The 22,195-nt window shown below is 44.5% G+C and overlaps 2 protein-coding genes across 2 annotated transcripts; both read left to right on the top strand.

Annotated features, from left to right (window-relative positions):
* The first annotated feature begins 4,301 nt into the window (after positions 1–4,301).
* On the top strand, positions 4,302–5,429 carry LOC113167117 (trace amine-associated receptor 13c-like). The gene is made up of 2 exons (XM_026367508.1): positions 4,302–4,462; positions 4,646–5,429. Exons 1-2 carry the CDS (start codon positions 4,302–4,304, stop codon positions 5,427–5,429), a joined length of 945 nt encoding a protein of 314 aa, XP_026223293.1.
* Positions 5,430–16,815: 11,386 nt separating this feature from the next.
* Positions 16,816–17,942, top strand: LOC113166821 (trace amine-associated receptor 9-like). The gene is made up of 2 exons (XM_026366988.2): positions 16,816–17,009; positions 17,135–17,942. The coding sequence occupies exons 1-2, from the start codon at positions 16,816–16,818 to the stop codon at positions 17,940–17,942; spliced, it is 1,002 nt and encodes a 333-aa protein (XP_026222773.2).
* The last annotated feature ends 4,253 nt before the right edge of the window (positions 17,943–22,195 follow it).

The following is a 22,195-nucleotide window of genomic DNA, read 5'->3' as shown; positions in this document are numbered from 1 at the left end:
GGAACTTTAATGAAGTGCAAACTTTCACCACACTCACCTGATCATCAAATTAAGTCATTCTACCATGTCTTACAGTGTAGTGTGACATCATGTCTGTAACTCACAGAGCTGGCTGAGTTGATACTTCTAACTGCTCCCACGTATGAAAGTGTTAAAGCAACACTCTATTACATATGTACAGTATATATGATTTTACATGGCATGAGCCACATGTCACCAACTCACCCCCGAAATAGCTGAGTCAATAAAAAGCACAAGTGCTTAGGATTTTAACAACACGTCGACTTAAGGTTTTCACTTTGCCCTGAGTTTTGGAACTTGCACGTCATAATTTAGGCCTCATGAAAGCCTGCCTGTGCTCAGTAAGAGGGATGCAAAAGAAATGATGCAAACGTAGGGGGTTGTTTAATGATGTGATGTTTGAAGCTTAGAAAAACCCACAGAACCAACAAGACTGTGTTGGAGAGAAATGGATGAGAAAGACTGAAAGACAGGAGGGAAGGGGGAGGGAGAGGAAGAGAGAAAATATACCAGTCACTGACAGATCTTTTCTCAGAAAGACGATCAGCAGCTTCCTCTTTCTTCCTCCTTCTCTCTCTATTGATGGAGCCACTGGAGGAAGCTGAACTCTGTTTTCCACAGCTCTTCAACACCTCCTGCAAGAAGCACAAACGTCCTCCCTCTGATTCATTGATCATTTACACTCTGCTGTCCTCCATCTCTCTGCTCACTGTGTCTCTCAACCTGCTTGTCATCATCTCCATTTCCCACTTCAGGCACAGATCAAATGTTTTAGTTTTGATTTAATGTTGTTTTGATTGAAAAATGTCACAATTGCGTATGTTGCATTGTAGGTTAATGAGATGTGTTTACGAAAAGTTTATCATTGTTCGTTGGTTTTGCTTTAAGGAAACACTTTATCTGGTCATGATGTTCTATTGTAATATTGTAATATGTTATTGTAATATTCACACTGATTATTTTCTCCCTCCAGGCAGCTCCACACTCCCACCAACCTCCTCCTTCTCTCTCTGGCTGTCTCAGACTTCCTTGTGGGTCTCATTGTGATGCCGTTTCAAATCCCCTTAACAGAACCCTGCTGGTTCCTGGGAGATCTCACATGTTCTCTGTATTATTTCTTTAACTTCATCACTGTCTGTGCCTCTGTAGGAAACATGGTGCTGATATCAGTCGACCGTTATGTTGCTATCTGTGACCCTCTGTATTACTCCACTAAAGTTACTCAAAGCACAGCTCAAATCTCTGTTCTCCTGTGTTGGATTTCCTCTGCATTCTACAGTTTTCTGATTTTATTTGATAACTTGAAACAACCAGGCAGATATAACTCCTGCTATGGAGAATGTGTAATTAACATAATAGGTGTTGTCGACCTTGTAGTAAGTTTTATCATCCCTATTTCCTCCATCATCATTCTGTATATGAGAGTGTTTGTGGTGGCTGTGTCTCAGGCTCGTTCCATGCGCTCCCACATTGCAGCTGTCAAACTGCAGCGTTCAGTGACTGTAACTGTGAAGAAATCCGAGCTGAAAGCAGCCAGGACTCTTGGTGTGGTTGTTGCTGTGTTTCTCATGTGTTACTGTCCATATTATGGTGTTTCACTGTCTGGCTATGACATCATGATGGGTTCTTCACTTAATGCTTTTACAGAGTTTCTGGTGTTATGTGCCTCCTTTCTAAACCCCCTGATCTATGCCTTTCTCTACCCCTGGTTTAAGAAATCTGTTAAACTTATTGTTACACTGGAGATACTGCAGCCTCGCTCCTGTGAGGCCAGTGTACTTTAGAGAAAAACTGTGAAGGAATAACATTTAAGGTATACATGATACATGCATTTTATACATGTCAATACATGGCAAAATATTACATATAACAATAATACATTAAAATGGATCCATGTTTCCACTTCTGTAATAGGTGAAAGTCAATGTCAAAACAATAAATGTATGTTTAAGTTTCTCAGTGTCATGTTTAACTTGAATTGCTAATTTGTATCATGCCAGAAATGTTTTGGTTTTTTTTTAGATTACAAAAGGTTAAAATCACCTCCAAAATAATTGAAATAGCAACACCTGTCAATGTTTTTGCTGTGCCCACATTACATTTGGGTTTAACATTAATATATGCATTTGACTTCATCATCAGTTTGGTAGATTTTGTTCTCATTATTCTATATAACCGTGTTTTATCTCTGTACTATTTTCTTAATCCAAATCATAAGTGCACGGATCCCCCATGTGGAAGAAGGATGGTCTGCAGGTCTCCTTTCAAATTCTAAAGGGTTGAAATTCTCCCTCTTTATTTTTTTAAAGAGGTTTTCCCCAGTATAGGGCAGTTGGTTTTGTCTATTATAAACTGCAGCCTGACTTCAGGTGTTGTCCTGGCAAATTTTAAATATGCGGTGATACAACCCCTGTTAAAGAAACCAGGTCTCAACCACACTGAGCTGGCTAATTTTAGGCCCATCTCCAAGCTGCCCTTCATCTCTCAAGTTCTAGAGAAAATTGTTTATGCGCAGTTGAAATCTTTTTTACTTGCGTAAAATCTTTTAGAAGTTTTTCAATCTGGTTTTAAAACCCTGCATAGCACAGAGTCAGTATTGCCAAGAGTCTTTAATGACAGTCTCCTAGCAACTGATGCTGGTGATTTTGTGATCCTTGTTTTGCTGGATCTGCTGCTTTTGATTCTGTGGACCATGATATTTTATTATCTCGGCTGCAGTATCTGATGGGCATTCATGGTACCGCTTTGGAATGGTTTACGTCCTTTTTGGCAGTAAAAAAAACCATCAGTCTGAACCTTGCTAGTTCTGAATCACCTTCAGCTCCCCTGTTATATGGAGTTCCTCATGGGTCAATTTTAGGGCCTCTCCTTTTTCCCTTTACCTACTTCCTCTGGGTTCCATCCTGAGGAAGCATGGGATTTCTTTTCTTTGTTATGCTGATGACAGTCAAATCTACATGCCACATGTCACTTTGAAACAGTAATCCATGCCTTTTTACATCTCGGCTGAATCACTGTAATGCACTGTATTTTGGTGTAAATCAATCTTCCCTTGCACATCTCCAACTGGTCCAAAATGCAGCTGCTCGTCTTATGGTTGGGGAACGAAAGAGGGAACAGATAACTCCCATCCTGGCATCTCTCCACTGGTTGCCTATGCATTTTAGAGTCCATTTTAAAATGCCTTCATTTGTTTTTAAATCTTTACACGGTCTTGTCCCCACTTATCTTGCTGAGCTACTTATGCCCTATCCTCTCAGGTCAGCTGACCAGCTTCTCCCGACAGTACCGAAGTCAAGGTGGAAGCCTAGGGTGGACAGAGCTTTTGCCGAGTTTTTTTTTTTTGTTGTTGTTGAGTTAACATCCTTTACAGCACTTTCTACCTTGTGGTATGGCCACTGTATATCTTCTGGTGAATTCTTCTTGGTATGGTGGTGATTGTACTGCCCTTACCTAAAACCAATACAAGTCCATTGCCTTTTCCTCATGTAATATGCTGATACCTCTGCTATTGTGGCAACCTGCAACTGCCTGGGGCCTGTTGCTGGCTTTAACTGGGGTGTCTGCTCCTTGGTGTCTGCTTCTCTGTGGATCCAACCTAAATTTGAGATAAAGCCTTTTTACTTATTTTCTAAATGTGCACATTTTCTTTGAGTGCATGCTCCAGATCAGAGGAAATCTGAAAGAGACATGTTGTACATCCAGATCCATTTAGGAGTTGCAACATTTCATGGGTAATTCTAGATTTCTCACCTTTTCCACAAAATGTTTAAAGCCAATATTTTGATAAATACACTTATTTAATTTAAGAGCATATAGGAATGGAAATGTTGCAGCTAAATTGCCGCTCTTTGGAGAAATGCTCTAATGTGCTCAAAAAATAATCTCAGTCTGTGTATATTGATGTTTTTGGTGCTGGAACAATACATTTGACATTTGACTGAACTGCTGAAGTTTATTAAAGCAAAACAAGTTAACCACAAGTTAAGGAACGTAAGACAGGACAAAGGGGAATGGATAATGAATTCACGAGGGAGGAGGAAAAATCAGGCAACTCATGACAGAAATGTTCTGGGAAAGCTCAGCAGCTTTTACCCTCCTACTTCTGTCTCTGATGTGCATTAGAGTCCAGAAGAGAATCTAAAGAGAAGGGGGATGAAAGATGAAGGGGAAACAGAGAGACAAATACAGATAGCTGAATGTCGCTGGCTTTGCACAAAAAGTTTCTTGTGCACTGCAGTTTTTCATCTCCTCGTCTCTCTCTGGTTCTGCAAACCCTGATGGAAGCTGAACTCTGTTTTCCACAACTCTTCAATGCCTCTTGCAAAAAACACTTACGCCGTTACCCTGAAGCAATCTTCATTTACACTCTGCTGTCCTTCATCTCGCTGCTCACTGTGGTTCTCAACCTGCTGGTCATCATCTCCATCTCACACTTCAGGCACAGACTAACGTCTCAGCTCTGATAATATATTGTTGTAATGACTGTTGTTAAAATGTTTTCTGAGTATTACAAGCTGGATAAGAAGCGTTCTGTTTGAATGTAGTTCTTACAGTTTTTCTTTTGCTGATTATGCTTTCAGTGCTTCTGATGTTTACACTGATGATGTTCTCTCCCTTTCAGGCAGCTCCACACGCCCACCAACCTCCTCCTTCTCTCTCTGGCTGTCTCAGACTTCCTTGTGGGTCTTATCGTGATGCCGTTTCAAATCCCCTTAACAGAACCCTGCTGGCTACTGGGTGACCTGGTTTGTGTTTTGTATTATTTAATAACCTTCATCACTGTCTGTTCTTCCACAGTGAATATGGTGCTGATATCAGTTGATCGTTATGTTGCTATCTGTGACCCTCTGCATTATCCCACTAAGATCACTCAAAGGAGAGTTCAAATCTCTGTTCTCTTGTGTTGGGTTTACTGTGCTCTCTACAGTTTCCTGATTTTATTTGATAACCTGAATAACCCAGGCAGGTATAACTCCTGCTATGGAGAATGTGTGATTAATATAAATGGAGGCGTTGATCTAATTGTAGCTTTTATCATCCCCATTTCCTCCATCATCATTCTGTATATGAGAGTGTTTGTGGTGGCTGTGTCTCAGGCTCGTTCCATGCGCTCCCACATTGCAGCTGTCAAACTGCAGCGTTCAGTGACTGTAACTGTGAAGAAATCAGAGCTGAAAGCAGCCAGGACTCTTGGTGTGGTTGTTGCTGTGTTTTTTATGTGTTACTGTCCACCTTACTGTGCGTCTTTCTCCGGCTATGCCTTCACAGATTTTCTTGTGTTATGCACCTCCTGTCTAAACCCTCTGATCTACGCCTTCCTCTACCCCTGGTTTAGACAATCTGTTAGACTTATTGTTACACTTGAGATACTGCAGCCTCACTCCTGTCAGGCCAACGTACTGTAGAGAGAAACTGAGGTGTGACAGAAAAGAAATTAATGCTATCTTATATCAGGCCCCTCCCTGAACTGCCACCTTACTGTGGTGGAGGGATTTGAGTGTCCGAATGACCCTAGGAGCTATGTTGCCGGGGGCTTAAGCCCCTGGTAGGGTCTCCCAAGGCAAACAGGTCCTAGTCGACGGGCCAGACTAAGAGCAGTTCATAAACCCCTTATGTTGTATAGAATATCAAGGTTAGTTACGTCGCCCGGATTGGCATCACCGGGGCCCCACCCTGGAGCCAGGCCTGGGGTTGGGGCACGTAGGCGAGCGCTTGGTGGCCGGGATCTTTCCCACGGGACCCTGCCGGGCACAGCCCGGAGGAGCGATGTGGGACCGCCTTCCCGTAGGCCCACCACCCGCAGGAAGGACAATAGGGGGCAGGTGCAGTGTGGATTGGGTGGCAGCCATGTGGAGGTGCCTCGACAACCCAATCCCTGGACAAGGAATCTGGCAATTGGGACATGGAATGTCACCTCACTGGGTGGAAAGGAGCCTGAACTTCTGTTGGAGGTTGAGCGTTACCGGCTAGAGATAGTTGGGCTCACTTCCACACACAGTCTGGGCTCTGGAACACAACTCCTTGAGAGAGGTTGGACTCTCTTCTACTCTGGAGTTGCCCATGGTGAGAGGCGGCGGGCAGGGGTGGGCTTGCTTATAGCCCTCCAGCTCAGCTGCCATGTGTTGGAGTTTTCCCTGGTGGACGAGAGAGTTGTTTCCCTGTGCCTTTAGGTAGGGGATAGGTCTCTCACTGTTGTTTGTGCCTACGGGCCAAATAGCAGTCTACTGGGGGATTTCAACGCCCACATGGGCAATGACAGTGATACCTGGAGGGGCGTGATTGGGAGGAACGGCCTCCCAGATCTGAACCCGAGTGGTGTTTTGTTATTGGACTTCTGTGCTAGTCACAGTTTGTCCATAACGAACACCATGTTCAAGCATAAGGGTGTCCATCAGTGCACGTGGCGCGAGGACACCCTAGGTTGGAGGTCTATGATTGACTTTGTGGTTGTGTCATCTGACCTCTGACCATATGTCTTGGACACTCGGGTGAAGAGAGGGGCTGAGCTGTCAACTGATCACCACCTGGTGGTGAGTTGGATCCGGTGGCGGAGGAGGAAGCTGGATAGACTTGGCAGACCCAAACGTATTGTGAGGGTCTGTTGGGAACGTCTGGTGGAACCCTCTGTCAGAGAGGTCTTTAACTCCCACCTCCAGAAGAGCTACAACCAGGTCCCGAGGGAGTCTGGAGACATTGAGTCCAAGTGGACCATGTTCTCCACCTCCATTGTCAATGCGGCTCGTCGGAGCTGTGGCCGTAGGGTCTCTGGTGCCTGTCGCGGCGGCAATCCCCGAACTCGGTGGTGGACACCGGAAGTAAGGGAAGCCGTCAAGCTGAAGAAGGAGTCTTATCAGGCCTGGTTGGCCTGTGGGACTCCTGACGCTGCTGATGGGTATTGGCAGGCCAAACGTGCCGCAGCCCGCACGGTCACAGAGGCAAAAACTCGGGCCTGGGAGACGTTCGGCCTTGTGGACTTGGAGAAGGAGTTTGACCGTGTCCCTCGTGGCTTCCTGTGGGGGGTACTCCGGGAATACAGTATTCTGAGCTTGGTTCGCATTGCCGGCAGTAAGTCAGACTTGTTCCCGGTGCATTTTGGATTTCGACAGGCCTGCCCTTTGTCACTGATCCTGTTCATTACTTTTATGGACAGGATTTCTAGGTGCAGCCAGGGGTCGGAGGGAATCCGGTTTTTGGGACCACAGGATCTCATCTCTGCTTTTTGCAGATGATGTTGTCCTGTTGGCCTCATCAGACCGGGACCTCCAGCAGGCACTGGGGCGGTTTGCAGCCGAGTGTGAAAGAGCTGGGATGAGAATCAGCACCTCCAAGTCTGGAAAAAGGTGGCTTGCACCCTCCAGGTTGGGGGGGAGATCCTCCTTCAAGTGGAGGAGTTTCAGTATCTTGGGGTCTTGTTCACGAGTGAGGGAAAAAGGGAGCGTGAGATCTGTTTCGGATGCCTCCGGGACGCCTCGCAGGGGAGGTTTTCCGGACATGTCCCACTGGGCGGAGGCCCCGGGGAAGACCCAGGACACGTTGGAGGGACTATGTCTCTCCGTTGGCCTGGCAACCCCTCGGTGTTCCCCCGGAAGAGCTGGAGGAGGTGTCTAGGGAGAGGAAAGTATGGGCATCTCTGCTTAAGCTGCTCCCCCCGCGACCCAGCCCTGGATAAGTGGTAGAAAATGGATGGATGGATGGATGGATCTTATATTAGGGTAAAAATGTATTTCAGCCCCCAGTCTGATATTGTCATCTGAGAAAAATGATCAACCATGACAAATAAAAAAAAAAATTCATCAATACTGTGTGTATGTACTTTGTTGGTTTCTGCCAGATTTTTTAATGTACAAAAACTGTGCTTCCCTTATGTCGTAGATACCACAGATTTTGTAGTTTTTGTACTCAGATTTATAATCCAGTTTATAAATGTGAGTCCATCTTGCTGTAGTTATGTCAGTTAAGTTTAATAAATGCAACTTATAATACTAATACTTATAATATATACTACTTATAATAATACCCTGTAAGTTGAAAAATTCAGAGAAAGAGGATGATTCCACATATTAGATTGTAGTAGTTCAAGTTATGATGCGTTTTATGAAACTAAAACGGTATCAAATTTATTAGAAATCATTATTAAGTACACTTTTCACCAACTTATGTTATGTTTTCAGTACTATTCTATTTACAAACCTTTTAAAATAGATTAGTTGGTGGATGTACTGTGTTGAGCTTTTGTCAGTTTTGCAGATGTAAGATATCCAAGAAATCAGATCACCTTTACATCCCAGACCACCTCGGCTCAGTGGTACCACTCCTACAGGCTAGAGGATACACAGGAGTTGTTGCTGCATGTACCATCTGTGCTGAGGTGGTACAGGCATAGGGACACTCTGACTTCTGTGCTCCTGTGAACCCGTCTACAGGTCCCGGTCGAGTGTGCACATCACTCTTCATCTTTGCCATCTTGCACAGAGAAGAGCCAGAGCCACATTTTAAAACTTCTAATGAAAAATAGTTTGAGAGACTCCTCAACCTCTTTACATGTCAGATCAGTGTGTTTGGCTTTGTGTCTTCTGACATCTCCCTCTATTTACCATGCAAGAAACTCCTTCCCCATCATAAAGGTCATCAACCCATGGGAGTCCACCTCCAACTCCCCCAACCACTCTGCATTTATCTGACATTTCAAGTTTTCAAGACAGTTTCAAGACAAAAGTTACAAGTTCACTTGTGGCCTCTGTCACGAGTTAAGGAGGGGAACGAGGCAGGTTTAAACTGAACACAGGATTTATTGGGTAAAACTACAAAACAGAGAAACTAAGGGGGGTGTCAACCGACACTACAAAAACAGGGAGAAATATGAGGACAAAGGAACAACGTAAAACTACCCAAAATGGCGGAGGACAAAGTAACAAATAAAGAAACCAAAGTACAAATCAAAAACCACTGCACAATGGCAGGAAAACACTCACTGAGAAACAGGTAACAAAGTCCAAAAGTTCAGAGGGGGGAGAACGAAATCTAGAGAGTCCAAGAGGGGAAGCAGACAGGCCTGAGGAGGATGAGCAGGAGCAGGCAGGGCTGAGCAGGCATGGGTAACACACAGGCTGGACACAGGTTGGGGAACGACGACGAACTGACAGAGGGGAAAGGGCTGAGGAGAGTTTTGTAGGGGAAAGGGGCACAGGTGAGTCCAATGTTCAGCTGATTGCTGTGAGCAGAGGGAGAGAAGGGGCTGGTGGGCGGAGTCCAGAGAGAGAGTGAGGTGGAGAAGTGAGGGAAATCCTCAGCTTGGCCTGATGCCAGGCTGAAACGGTGACAGCCTCCTCCCCTTCCCCCGCTGTGGGGTCCAGTAATACTGGGTCTAGTCTACTGGGGAATGGTACTGCCTAGAGAAACCTCCTAGTTTACTTTGGACCCTGCCTTTCTATGTGACTTCCACCATGAACATCCTGTCCAACCTGATGATGTTTCCCCAACTGTTGATCTTTTGTTGCCTGAGTGGACTCTCTGACCACCGATTCCTGCCTACCCCTCTTCAGATTGGTTGCTACTCCAATATTGACCTGACGTGTTCCTGTTTTCCTTGACTGTGATGTTTGATTTCAGAGGTTGCTTTGGTTAACATTTTAAAATGTATGTTTCTGCAGGTAAAAGATGCTTCACTGTGCTCAACAGCTGATCTCAATTTACAGTATTTTTACTCTTTGGTGATGGAACCTTCACATTTATAATTATTATTTTTTATTATTTTAATGCGCTGCAACTGAACTGAGCTGCTGTGGGTTGTTGAAGAAAACCAAGAAACAACAATTTTTTAGAAGGTAAGAAACGTGCACAGGACAAAGGGGAGTGGACAGAAAGCTCTTAGCACATTAAAGACAAATGATGAATTAAACATTTTACACAAGGGAGGAGGAACATCAATGTTCACAAAAGAGGAGGAGAGATACATCAACTGTGGAAGAACGGATGAGAAGCTGCCACCACCTCCTTTTTCTGTCTCTGACGATGGAGACACCGGATGAAACTGAACTCTGCTTTCCACAACTCAACACGTCTTGCAAGAAACACTTGAGGCGTTTCTCTGAGGCAATGATCATTTACACTGTGCTGTCCTCCATCTCTCTGCTCACTGTGTCTCTCAACCTGCTGGTCATCATCTCCATCTCCCACTTCAGGCACAGATACATGTTTTAACTTTGATTATATGTTGTACTGTAATAGTGACTGATAAAACTTTTAGCTCTTACTGTCGAGGTTTTCAAAATGACTGTTACTAGATAAAAGAGTAAAGCCTAGAGTAAATCCACCTGGTTGGTTGTTGAGACTTTGTTCAAAAGTAGTTCTTAAAATCAAAACATTGATTTGAATACAGTTGACTGTAATTTCATAGAAAACAGTGTCTTCTGCTGATAATGTTTTTAGTGTTCATGAGTTTAAACATCTACAGTGAAATATTCTCTCCCTCCAGGCAGCTCCACACTCCCACCAACCTCCTCCTCCTCTCTCTGGCTGTCTCAGACTTCCTTGTGGGTCTCTTCGTGATGCCGTTTCACATCCCCTTAACAGAGCCCTGTTGGTTACTGGGTGATCTGGTGTGCGTTTTGTGTTATATTATACCCTTCATCACTGTCTCTGCCTCCGCAGTAAACATGATGCTGATATCAATCGATCGTTATGTTGCTGTCTGTGACCCTCTGCGTTACCCCATCAAAGTGACTCGAAAGCGAGTTCAGATCTCTGTTCTCTTGTGTTGGTTTTACTGTATTTTCTACAGTTTTATGAGTTTATTTGATAACCTGAAACAACCAGGCAGGTATAACTCCTGCTACGGAGAATGTGTGATTAACATAATTGGAGCTGTCGACGTTGTCTTAGGTTTCATCATTCCCATTTCATCCATCATCATTCTGTATTCGAGAGTGTTTGTAGTTGCTGTGTCTCAGGCTCGTTCCATGCGCTCCCACATTGCAGCTGTCAAACTGCAGCGTTCAGTGACTGTAACTGTGAAGAAATCAGAGCTGAAAGCAGCCAGGACTCTTGGTGTGGTTGTTGCTGTGTTTTTTATTTGTTATTGTCCATCTTACTGCGTCTCTATCTCTGGCTATGACATCATGATGGGTTCCTCACTTAATGCCTTTGCAAATTTCCTGGTGTTATTCACCTCCTGTCTAAACCCTGTGATCTATGCCTTCCTCTACCCCTGGTTTAGGAAATCTGTTAAAGTTATTGTTTCACTTGAGATACTTCAGCGTCACTCGTGTCAGACCAACGTACTGTAGAGAGAAACCATGGAGTAAAGAAAAGGAGACAAACGATATAAGTGAATGAGAAATATGAAGTTGTTCACATGTTACTTAGTCACCAAAGAGAGAAGAACACTGAGTTATTTTGTGTTTTGCATATAAATAAAATAAAACAATTATTATATATTAGTATTCATCTTTATATAAAACATATTTCATCTAATTCCGATTAAAGTAACTTTTCAGTGCCATGTTGAAACTTATATATATAAGATACAGACAAACCTCTGACTTTTGTAAGTAGCTTAAAAAACGTCCATCAGAGATTGTTATAGGCTGAATTAAACCAAAAAATGATGGTTAGTCCTTTTGAAACTGAATGATTATTGGTGGAATGACATACTGTGTTACATTTTGCACATGTAAGACATGAACTTGACTCATTCACAGCCCTGGGTTCAGTTTCCTGCAAAAATGTCAGTGATAAAAAAAACTGCTGCCTTTCTTCAATCACTTGCACATAGCAGTGGTACTTTGCTTTCCCCTTAGTTCTATGGCTTAGTCTTATGTCTGACGGCTGAAACCCATTGTTCAAAAGAAACTGAAAGGGACATTAATTACTTAATTATTAACAAAATGAAGATGATGTGTGGTATCTCATAATAAACTCACAACAAACTTTGACTCCCTTTTCCACAACAGCCAACTCCACCTTAAGACTTTTACACAGCACACAGTGAGGTTCTGTAAGGGCACATTGAGGGGCCAAACACTTCCTGGGTCCAGTTCTTTCCTAACATCCGTTCAGACAATGACAATTTGAAAATGTTGTCATTAAGATTTGTTACACTTTACACATACAATCATATGTACAACATATAAAACCAAACAGATAAGCCAACAGACACAGTCCATATGAAAACAAGAGCCTGCTAAATATACGACTAACTACAACAATGCAAACTATGTCTGTCAAGTAGTATACTAACTAGATCATAAGTATAAACAAAAATACATGTATCTTAAAATGCCTCTTAAACCCCTTAAATCCCCTTATGCTGGGTTTACTGGTTTCAAGAAGCACCCTCTGATGTGAACCATGCCTCACAGAAAAGAGCTCTTAGAAGACCAACGATCAGGAGGACACAACGGAAGAAGCCATTGATGTCCAAAAAAAAAAAGATTGCAGCACGTTTGATGGTGATGATGCACCTGGATGTTCCACAGCACTACTGGCAAAATATTCTGTGGACAGATGAAACCGAAATTGAGTTGCTTGGAAAAAACACACAACACTATGTGAGGAGAAAAAAAAAAAACAACACACAGCACAGAGCACGCAAACATCAAAACCTCGTCCCCACTGTAAAACATGGCGGAGGGAGGATCATGGTTTGGGGCTGCTTTGCTGCCTCAGGGCCTGGACGGATTGTTGTCATTGATGGAAAAATGAATTCCAGAGTTTATCAAGACATTTTGCAGGAAAACGTAAGACCACCTGTCCCCAACTGAGGCTCAGCAGAGGATGGAGGTGATGCAACACGACAATGATCCAAAGCTTACAAGTAATTCAACAAAAGAATAGCTTCAACAGAACAAAATACACCTTCTGGAGTGGCCCAGTCAGAGTCCTGACCTCAACCTGATTGAAATGCTGTGGCATGACCTTAAGAGAGCGATTCACACCAGACATCCCAAGAATATTGCTAGACGGAAACAGTTTTGTGAAGAGGAGTGGTCCAAAATTAATCCAGATCGTTGTGCAGGTCTGATCTGCAACTACAGAAAACGTATATTTGGGTAGTTAGTATTAGTTAGTTATTATTTTAAACAAATGTGTTTTTCTATTGTTGTGACTTAGATGGAGATCCGAGCCAGTTTTATGACAAATTAATGCAAAAAAACCTGATTTTCCAAAAGGTTCACAAAGTTTTTCTTGCCACTGTAAAAAAATATTTCTTTACAGAGGAATCATCTTTTTTTCTGTGTATTTTGTTTTAATATGGCCGAAGTTTATTTTAAATTCTTACCTTTACCCCAAGGCATGCTGTGTAGTCACTACTGTACTGTTACTTTTAGGAAAGTTGCTTCAGAGAGTGATGAAGATGTGGGTAGGGTGGAGGGTGTTATGCAAAATCAGAGGGGTGGGGGGGCATAAATTAGCTTTGACACTGTTTAGCAGATTCATCTTCACTCTCTCTCTGTTGATGGAGAAACTGGAGGAAGATGAACTCTGTTTTCCACAGCTCTTCAACACCTCCTGCAAGAAACACAAACGTCCTCTTTCTGAGTCTATGATCATTTACACTCTGATGTCGTTCATCTCTCTGCTCACCGTGTTACTCAACCAGCTGGTCATCTTCTCCATCTCATACTTCAGGCACAGATAATTCTTTAGCTTAGAAAATTTGTTATTGAGATGTATTTGTGTGAAATTAGTGACTTTTGTTCAAAACAGTGCTTTCAGTAAAAATTGGTGGTTTCACTTAATATTACTGTTTTTAACAAAAACTAACTGCTAACTAATTATTCACTGTGATGATTTTCTTTCCCTCCAGGCAGCTCCACACTCCCACCAACCTCCTCCTTCTCTCTCTGGCTGTCTCAGACTTCCTTGTAGGTCTCATTGTGATGCCTTTTCAAATTCTATTAACAGATCCCTGCTGGCTCCTGGGTGACCTGGTCTGTGTTGTGTATTATTTTTTTCCTTTTATAACAGTCTATGCATCAATAACAAACATGGTGCTGATATCAGTCGATCGTTATGTTGCTATCTGTGACCCTCTGCATTACTCTACTAGAATCACTCAAAAGAGAGTTCAAATCTCTGTTCTCTTATGTTGGATTTACTGTGTTTTTTACAGCTTCATGATTTTATTTGAGAATTTGAAACAACCAGGCAGGTATAACTCCTGCTATGGAGAATGTGTGATTAACTTAAATGGAGCTGTTGACCTTGTTTTAGCCTTTATCATCCCCATTTCCTCCATCATCATTCTGTATATGAGAGTGTTTGTAGTTGCTGTGTCTCAGGCTCGTTCCATGCGCTCCCACATTGCAGCTGTCAAACTGCAGCGTTCAAAGACTGTAACTGTGAAGAAATCAGAGCTGAAAGCAGCCAGGACTCTTGGTGTGGTTGTTGCTGTGTTTCTCATGTGTTACACTCCCTCGTACTGTATGTCTCTCTCTGGCTATGACGGTATAATAGGCTCTTCTACCTATTTTTATTTTTTTATGTCATATTTCAACTCCTGTCTAAACCCTGTGATCTACGCTTGTTTTTACCCCTGGTTTAGAAAATCTGTTAAACTCATTTTAACACTTGAGATCCTGCAGCCTCACTCCCGTCAGAAAAACTTAATGTAAAGAAAATTTGTAGAGTGACTGAAAAGGGCTGAACTGTTTTTATGAGGAGACAAAAATCCTGTATGTGATGTTATATTGAATATTTTATTCACATGATGTTCCACCAGTTGAAACTTTCTTCATTGCATGTTCAGCAATGCAATGGAGCAGCTCAGATAAAGCCTGTGTTCAGTTACTGATCATGTACATTGATGTCCCATATTTAATTCCCATATTTAATTTGCAGCATAAACAACATAATACAATTTCTGTGATGAAGTACCTCGTACAATAAAAAACATTATCACAATATAAGTACTGTACATTTATAATTTTTATCATTATTAACCACAAGTACAAATCACAAAATTCACAATGAGCCAACATTCACTGAGGCCTGGAAGATGCTGATAAAGTTCATTAGTTGGGAAAACTTAACTGCAGGTAATGAATGGATGTAGTAAACAGTGGAGGGATGGGTGTCATGATAGTGAATTTGAAACCAGCTACTTTCCCTGTTTCAATGCTCAGTTTAACTAACACAGTTTACATGAGATTGATCAGCCTATTTGCTCTGATCGCTGATATTTACATCTTTTGTGATTTTATCATAATACTGTGTAAACATAGTTTTAATAAGTTTAAAACGTTTGCTGTGTATTAAAGAACTCTATATAACTTATTCTGTGTTTAGTGTAGTTTAGCCAGAAATGAAAAAAAAGAAGTGAAGTTTCTGAAAGTGATGAAGAGACAGATGAACTCATCATGCAAAACCTGAGGGAGAAAGATCCAACAGTGGAGGGAGGAGGGAGATGGGTCAGTCGCATGACGTATCACTGCTGGGAAAGTGTTCAGCAGCGTCTTTCCTCTCTGATGGAGAAACTGGAGAAAGCTGCTTTCCACAACTGCTCAACACCTCCTTCAAGAAACACACGTCCTCCCTCTGATGCAGTGCTCACCTGCACTCTGCTGTCATCAATCTCTCTGCTCGCTGTGGTTCTCTACCTGCTGGTCATCATCTCCATCTCCCACTTCAGGCAGAGATACATGTTTTAACTTTAAATTTAGGTCACATCTGTTGAAGTGAGTGACTTTTGTTCAGTACTCAAATTCATATTTATTTCATGTGTGATTCCAAGTGTCAGTTTTTTATGATTATCTTACTTAATGTGTTTGTAATGTTCAGTTCTCTCCCTCCAGGCAGCTTCATGCCCCCACCAGCCTCCTCCTTCTCCCTCTGGCTGTCTCACACTTTTTTGGTCTCCATGTGATGCTGTTTCATATCTTCTTTACAGAAATCTGCTGGCTCCTAGATGACCTGGTCTGTGCTCTGAATTTTTTCATTCCCTTTATCACTGTCAATGCCTCAGTAGTAAACATGGTGCTGACATGAGTCGACTGTTATGTTGCTATCTGTGACCCTCTGTGTTGCCCCACTAAGATCACATAAAGGACATTTTCCTGTGTTGGATTTACTGTGTTTTTTTACAGCTTTATGTTTTTATTTGAGAACCTGAAACAATCAGGCAGGTATAACTCCTGCTATGGAGAATGTGTAATTAACATAATAGGAGCTGTTGACATTGTTTTAGGTTTTGTTATTCCAATTTCCTCCATCATCATTCTGTATATGAGAGTGTTTGTGGTGGCTGTGTCTCAGGCTTGTTCCATGCGCTCCCACATTGCAGCTATAACTTTATACTTACTTTCATACTAACTAACTACCTTTTTTTATATATATATTTTGACCCCTTTCTAAATCCTGAGATCTATTTTTCTACCCCTGTTTTATTGTAACACTTAAGAAACTGCTACCTAACTCCTGTGCGGCCAGAACATGTATAATATATTATACACGTCTGTCATCCTATCCAGCGACACATTGTTCATTGCATATAATAAATCAAAGGTAACTGTTCTCTTTTTGCGTAGAAGAAAGTCACCTATCTTAATCTTTACAATTAAAGAAAACAATTTATCTCAAGCTATGTTTCTCTTCCTTCTGCCTCCTTATTGTACGTTTCATTTAGGTCCAACTGGGTCTTCCTCAGGTAAATGCAGAAAATTGGCACAGGTGTGTGTAGGTTTGATTTTAAGCAGCAATGGCCAGGATTTAGGGCTGCATACTGTATTCACATGAAACAGTCAACAGATTCTCTAACATGGGGCATTTTGTTTTTGTTTGTTTTTCTGCAGAATGTCTACTCCTCTCTCGCCATTGATGGAGACGGAGGAAGCTGAACTCTGCTTCCCTGAACTTGTCAATATTTCTTGCAAAAAGCACGTTCGTCCTCACTCTGATGCATTGCTCACTTACACTGTGCTGTCCTCAATCTCTCTGCTCACTGTGTTTCTCAACCTGCTGGTCATCATCTCCATCTCCCACTTCAGGCACAGCTATAACCACCATATATGTTATTTTGATATAGTTTCATTTTTGTTATTTCATTTGAATCTTAGAAATGCTACTTCTGTTGGTATTGGTGTTTCACTCTAATGACTTTCTTTCCCTCCAGGCAGCTCCACACTCCCACCAACCTCCTCGTACTCTCTCTGGCTGTCTCAGACTTCCTCGTTGGTCTCCTCGTGATGCCGTTTCAGATCTTCTTAGCAGAACCTTGCTGGCTCCTGGGTGACTTGGTGTGTGTTCTGTATTATTTTATTCCCTTTATCACCATGTGTGCTTCAGTAGTAAATATGGTGCTGATATCAGTCGACCGTTATGTTGCTATCTGTGACCCTCTACATTACCCCATCAAAGTCACACATAAGAGAATTCAGATCTCTGTTCTCCTGTGTTGGATTTACTCTGTTTTTTACAGCATTTTGTTTTTATATGATAACCTGAAACAACCAGGCAGGTATAACTCCTGCTACGGAGAATGTGTAGTTTTTACAAACATAGTTATGGATCTTGTCTTAGGTTTTATCATCCCCATTTTCTCCATTATCATTCTGTATATGAGAGTGTTTGTGGTGGCTGTGTCTCAGGCTCGTTCCATGCGCTCCCACATTGCAGCTGTCAAACTGCAGCGTTCAGTGACTGTAACTGTGAAGAAATCAGAGCTGAAAGCAGCCAGAACTCTTGGTGTGGTTGTTGCTGTGTTTCTCATGTGTTACTGTCCACCTTACTTTATTTCTTTTTCTGGCTACAACATTATGGATTCTACAACTAATTTCTTCATTTTTTTTATTGTATATTTTAACTCCTGTCTAAATCCTTTGATCTATGCCTTTTTCTACCCCTGGTTTAGAAAATCTGTTAAACTTATTGTTATGTTTAAGATACTGCACCGTTATTCCTCTCAGACCAATATACTGTAGAGAGAATACCTGGAGTGACTGAAAAGATGTATTTTATATTCTGTCACCTAAACTGAATGTCACAAAGTTGTGACAATTAAATAAATTCTGTTATTTATTCATATGTTTGTAATGCAAGTTTTGGTCGGTCTACGGCACTAAATACATTTAAATCCACTGACTGAGTGAAAATAAAGGCCAATAGTCACTTGGTGTCAGAGCTAAATAAATGAGTTTCATCTGCATAACTCTGATAGAAACGTTTATCGGAAGAAGCATGTACAGGTTGAATAGCAATGGTCCAAGAGTGGTACACTGTGGCACTCTACATGTCATGGCTACCTGTTTGGATTTAATCCCCAAATAGAGATCACATAACTCCTGCTTTCAAGATATCATCTGAACCAATTTAGAACCTCCCCTGATAATCTAACCCCCTAATTCAATCTATCAAGAAGGAGTTTGTTGTTTTCGTTTTACTGTTTCAAAAGCGCTGCTGAGATCAAGCAACATCCGAACCGGTGTTTTACCTGAATCTGTGTTGACACATGTTTTAAAGGTCTTGTAGTTGTTTAGCACTGAAGAATCCAGGCTGTGTCTCTTAACCGGTGACTAAACAGTGACTTGGTGAAAATTCCAGATGGGACTGAGCCTTTGAGAATGTTTAGCACATCTAACTTAAAATGTTTTAAAGATGTTTCCAATCAGCAGGAGAATTTAATTTTTGACAATATCCTCCAGTTCATCACAAATGCTGTTTTGACATGACCCACTGTTTTGTTTTGTTTTTTCTTTTTTGAACATTCAGACCTTGAAGTTTTCACAGACAGTGTTCTGTGTTATATTAAAAAATGCATATAGACACTGTGACTGTGGAGAAACGGTTGAGTGTAAACCCAAACCAGAAGCCCTGGTTGAACTGGGAGATCAAGTGGCTGCTAAAAGAGAGGAATATTGGTGCTAGGGAGAACAACAATGCCGTCTACAGGCCCAAGTTGGACTTGTTGGATCACCTAGACAGCAACTGTCTCGCCTGCTTTGAGATGCTGCAAATAGGCACAGCCACAGTCCATAATGTGGCCCGACAGAGGGGCAGCATGAGATGAGCCCTTGGTTAAGTTAGTGAACCTGGGACTTCCATACCTTCATATGTTTTTGTACTTTTCACTAATAAAACCTGTGTTCAGTTCATTCCTGCCTCGTTCCCCTCTTAACTGTGACAGAACGAACTGACCAGACCGCAGCCATGGATCTCTCTGATCCCTTAAATGGCCGACCCAAACTTCCCCCCTGTCCCTGTTTTGAGCACTACAGGCTTTTTTCTAACACCCTGCGGGAGGAATACCTCAATTCAGTACAATTCAAAAACCTTTTGACAAATTTATTGTTATGTAACATCAAACTGAGCATGTGGTTCCAGATCCTGGTGGACTGGTCATACTGGGCTCTGAGACTAGCAACTTTCTGTGATCGCACTTCAGATTTGAGTGGGTATGTGTGTTCAAAACCTTTGTGTTTTGTCTCATAATGACGTTATTGTCATGGTTTCGGCCTGGCATCAGGCCAAGCTGAGGATTTCCCTCACTGCTCCACTTCACTCTCCCTCTGGACTCCGCCCACCAGCCAGTTCTCTCCCTCTGCTCTTGCCAATCAGCGGCATATTGGACTCACCTGTGTTCCCCTCACACTACATAAGCTCTCCTCAGACCTTCCTCCCCTGTCAGATCGTCGTCATTCCCCACTCTTGTTTCCAGCGTCGTTTTCCCCAACCTGTCTCCAGCCTGTGGTTCCTTGCCTGTGTTCCTGCCTGTTGCTTTCCCTGACTGTTGCCCAACCTTGCCTGCTCCTGCTCATTCCTCCTCTGCCCTGTCTGCTTCCCCCCCTGGACTCTGGATTTTGGACTCTCTAGACTTGTTTTCCCCTCCTGAATCTTTGGACTTTGTTACCCTGTTTCAGTGAGTGTTTTCCTGCCATCGTGCAGTGGGTTTTCTTTGATACTTTGGAGTCTTGTTTTGTTACTTTGTTCCCAGTCTCTCTGATGGTTTTACGTTGTTACTTTGTCCTCGTGTTTTTGCAGTGTCTGTTGACACCACCCTTAGTTTCCCTGTTTTTTTGTAAGTCTTGCTAATAAATCCTGTTAAGTTCATTCCTGCCTCGTCCCCCCCCTTAATTTGTGACAGAACGATCTGACCAGACCGCGGCCATGGATCCATATGATCCCTTTTACGGCCACACAAACCTCCCTCCCCGTCTTGATCATTACGGGCTTTTCCCTGAAGCACTGCAGGACTATGCACACTCAGAAGATTATCGGGACTCACCTTTCTGGGGTACACGTCTGGTTCTAGCCCCTAAACCGCTAAGTTACCTGCAATCCAGATACCTGCGGCGGTTCCGCCAGAGGCGTCGGAATGCCATGGCCGCTCCAGTCAGCACGGCCGCTCCGGATTCCGCTCCGGTCACCACGGCCGCTCCAGTCTCGGTCACAGCCCCAGTTCCTGCTCCAGTCTCGGTCACGGCCCCAGTTCCTGCTCCAGTCTCAGTCACGGCCCCAGTTCCTGCTCCAGTCTCAGTCAGGGCCCCAGTTCCTGCAGCTGTTCCAGCTTCAGTTCCAGTCGCCGCAGCCGCTCCAGCTTCAGTTCCAGTCGCCGCAGCCGCTCCAGCTTCAGTTCCAGTCGCCGCAGCCGCTCCAGCTTCAGTTCCAGTCGCCGCAGCTACTCCAGTCACGGTTCCAGTCGCCGCAGCTGCTCCAGTCACGGTTCCAGTCGCCGCAGCAGCTCCAGTCACGGTTCCAGTCGCCGCAGCTGCTCCCGTCACGGTTCCAGTCACAGTTCCTGTCACGGCAGCTGCTCCTGCCATCGCAACTGCCTCAGCTTCGGCTCCTGTCCTCGCTCCTGTTCTTGATCCTGTTGCTGTCACCACGGTCGCCGCTACCCTGGTTGCTGCAATCACCGCTGCTCTGGTTACCACAACAACTCCTGCCCTGTCTCCAGGCGGCTCGACGCAGAGGTCGTCGTCACCGTCTCTCCTGTCTCCAGGCGGGTCGACGCAGAGGTCGTCGTCGCCGTTTCTCCTGTCTGTTTTGTCTCCCCAGCCTCTCCTGTCTCCAGGCGGGTCAACGCAGAAGTCGTCGTCGCCGTCTCTCTTGTCTCTCCTGTCTCTGAGCGGGTCGACGCCGAGGTCGCCGTCATCGCCGCCTCTCCAGCCTGTCCCGTTCCTGCCGCCGGAGCATCCGCCCGACGCTCCTCAGCCGGCACTCCAGACGCCGCCGCCGGAGCATCCGCCCGGCGCTCCTCAGCCGGCACTCCAGACGCCGCCGCCGGAGCATCCGCCCGGCGCTCCTCAGCCGGCACTCCGGGTCTCAGCTCCGCAGCCGGCCCTCCAGGTCTCAGCTCCGCAGCCGGCCCTCCAGGTCTCAGCTCCGCAGCCGGCCCTCCAGGTCTCAGCTCCAGGCAGCCGGCTTCCGCTTCGCAGTCCCGAGGCGCTCCGGGTCTGTTCGCCGGCTCTCCTGCCGCCTCCGGGCCGTCCGCCCGAGGCTCTGCTTTCTGGTTCGCCGGCTCTCCTGCCGCCTCCGGGCCGTCCGCCCGAGGCTCTGCTTTCTGGTTCGCCGGCTCTCCTGCCGCCTCCGGGCCATCCGCCCGAGGCTCTGCTTTCTGGTTCGCCGCCTCCCGGCCGTCCGCCTGAGGCTGTGCCTTCTGGTTCGTCGTCTCTCCAATCCTGGTTGCCGCCTCCTGGCCGTCCGCCGGAGGCTCTCCGGGTCTGCTGCGCCCGGTCCCTCCTCCTGGCCTCCCTCCGCCCGCCCGGCCTGGTGCTTTCGGGCCCTCCTCCGGGCCCCCTCCTCCCGCCCATCTTGGTCTGCTCGTCCTTCCTGGTTTTTCGTTGGGCCGTCTGGGATCCGGCCCTTGCCGGGTGGGTTCTGTCATGGTTTCGGCCTGGCATCAGGCCAAGCTGAGGATTTCCCTCACTGCTCCACTTCACTCTCCCTCTGGACTCCGCCCACCAGCCAGTTCTCTCACCTGTGTTCCCCTCACACTACATAAGCTCTCCTCAGACCTTCCTCCCCTGTCAGATCGTCGTCATTCCCCACTCTTGTTTCCAGCGTCGTTTTCCCCAACCTGTCTCCAGCCTGTGGTTCCTTGCCTGTGTTCCTGCCTGTTGCTTTCCCTGACTGTTGCCCAACCTTGCCTGCTCCTGCTCATTCCTCCTCAGCCCTGTCTGCTTCCCCCCCTGGACTCTGGATTTTGGACTCTCTAGACTTGTTTTCCCCTCCTGAA

The sequence above is a fragment of the Anabas testudineus genome, chromosome 7 (assembly GCF_900324465.2).
Source record: "Anabas testudineus chromosome 7, fAnaTes1.2, whole genome shotgun sequence".
Lineage (NCBI taxonomy): Eukaryota > Metazoa > Chordata > Actinopteri > Anabantiformes > Anabantidae > Anabas > Anabas testudineus.
Note: the sequence above shows the minus strand (reverse complement) of the source record. Positions and strands in the feature narration are given on the sequence as shown.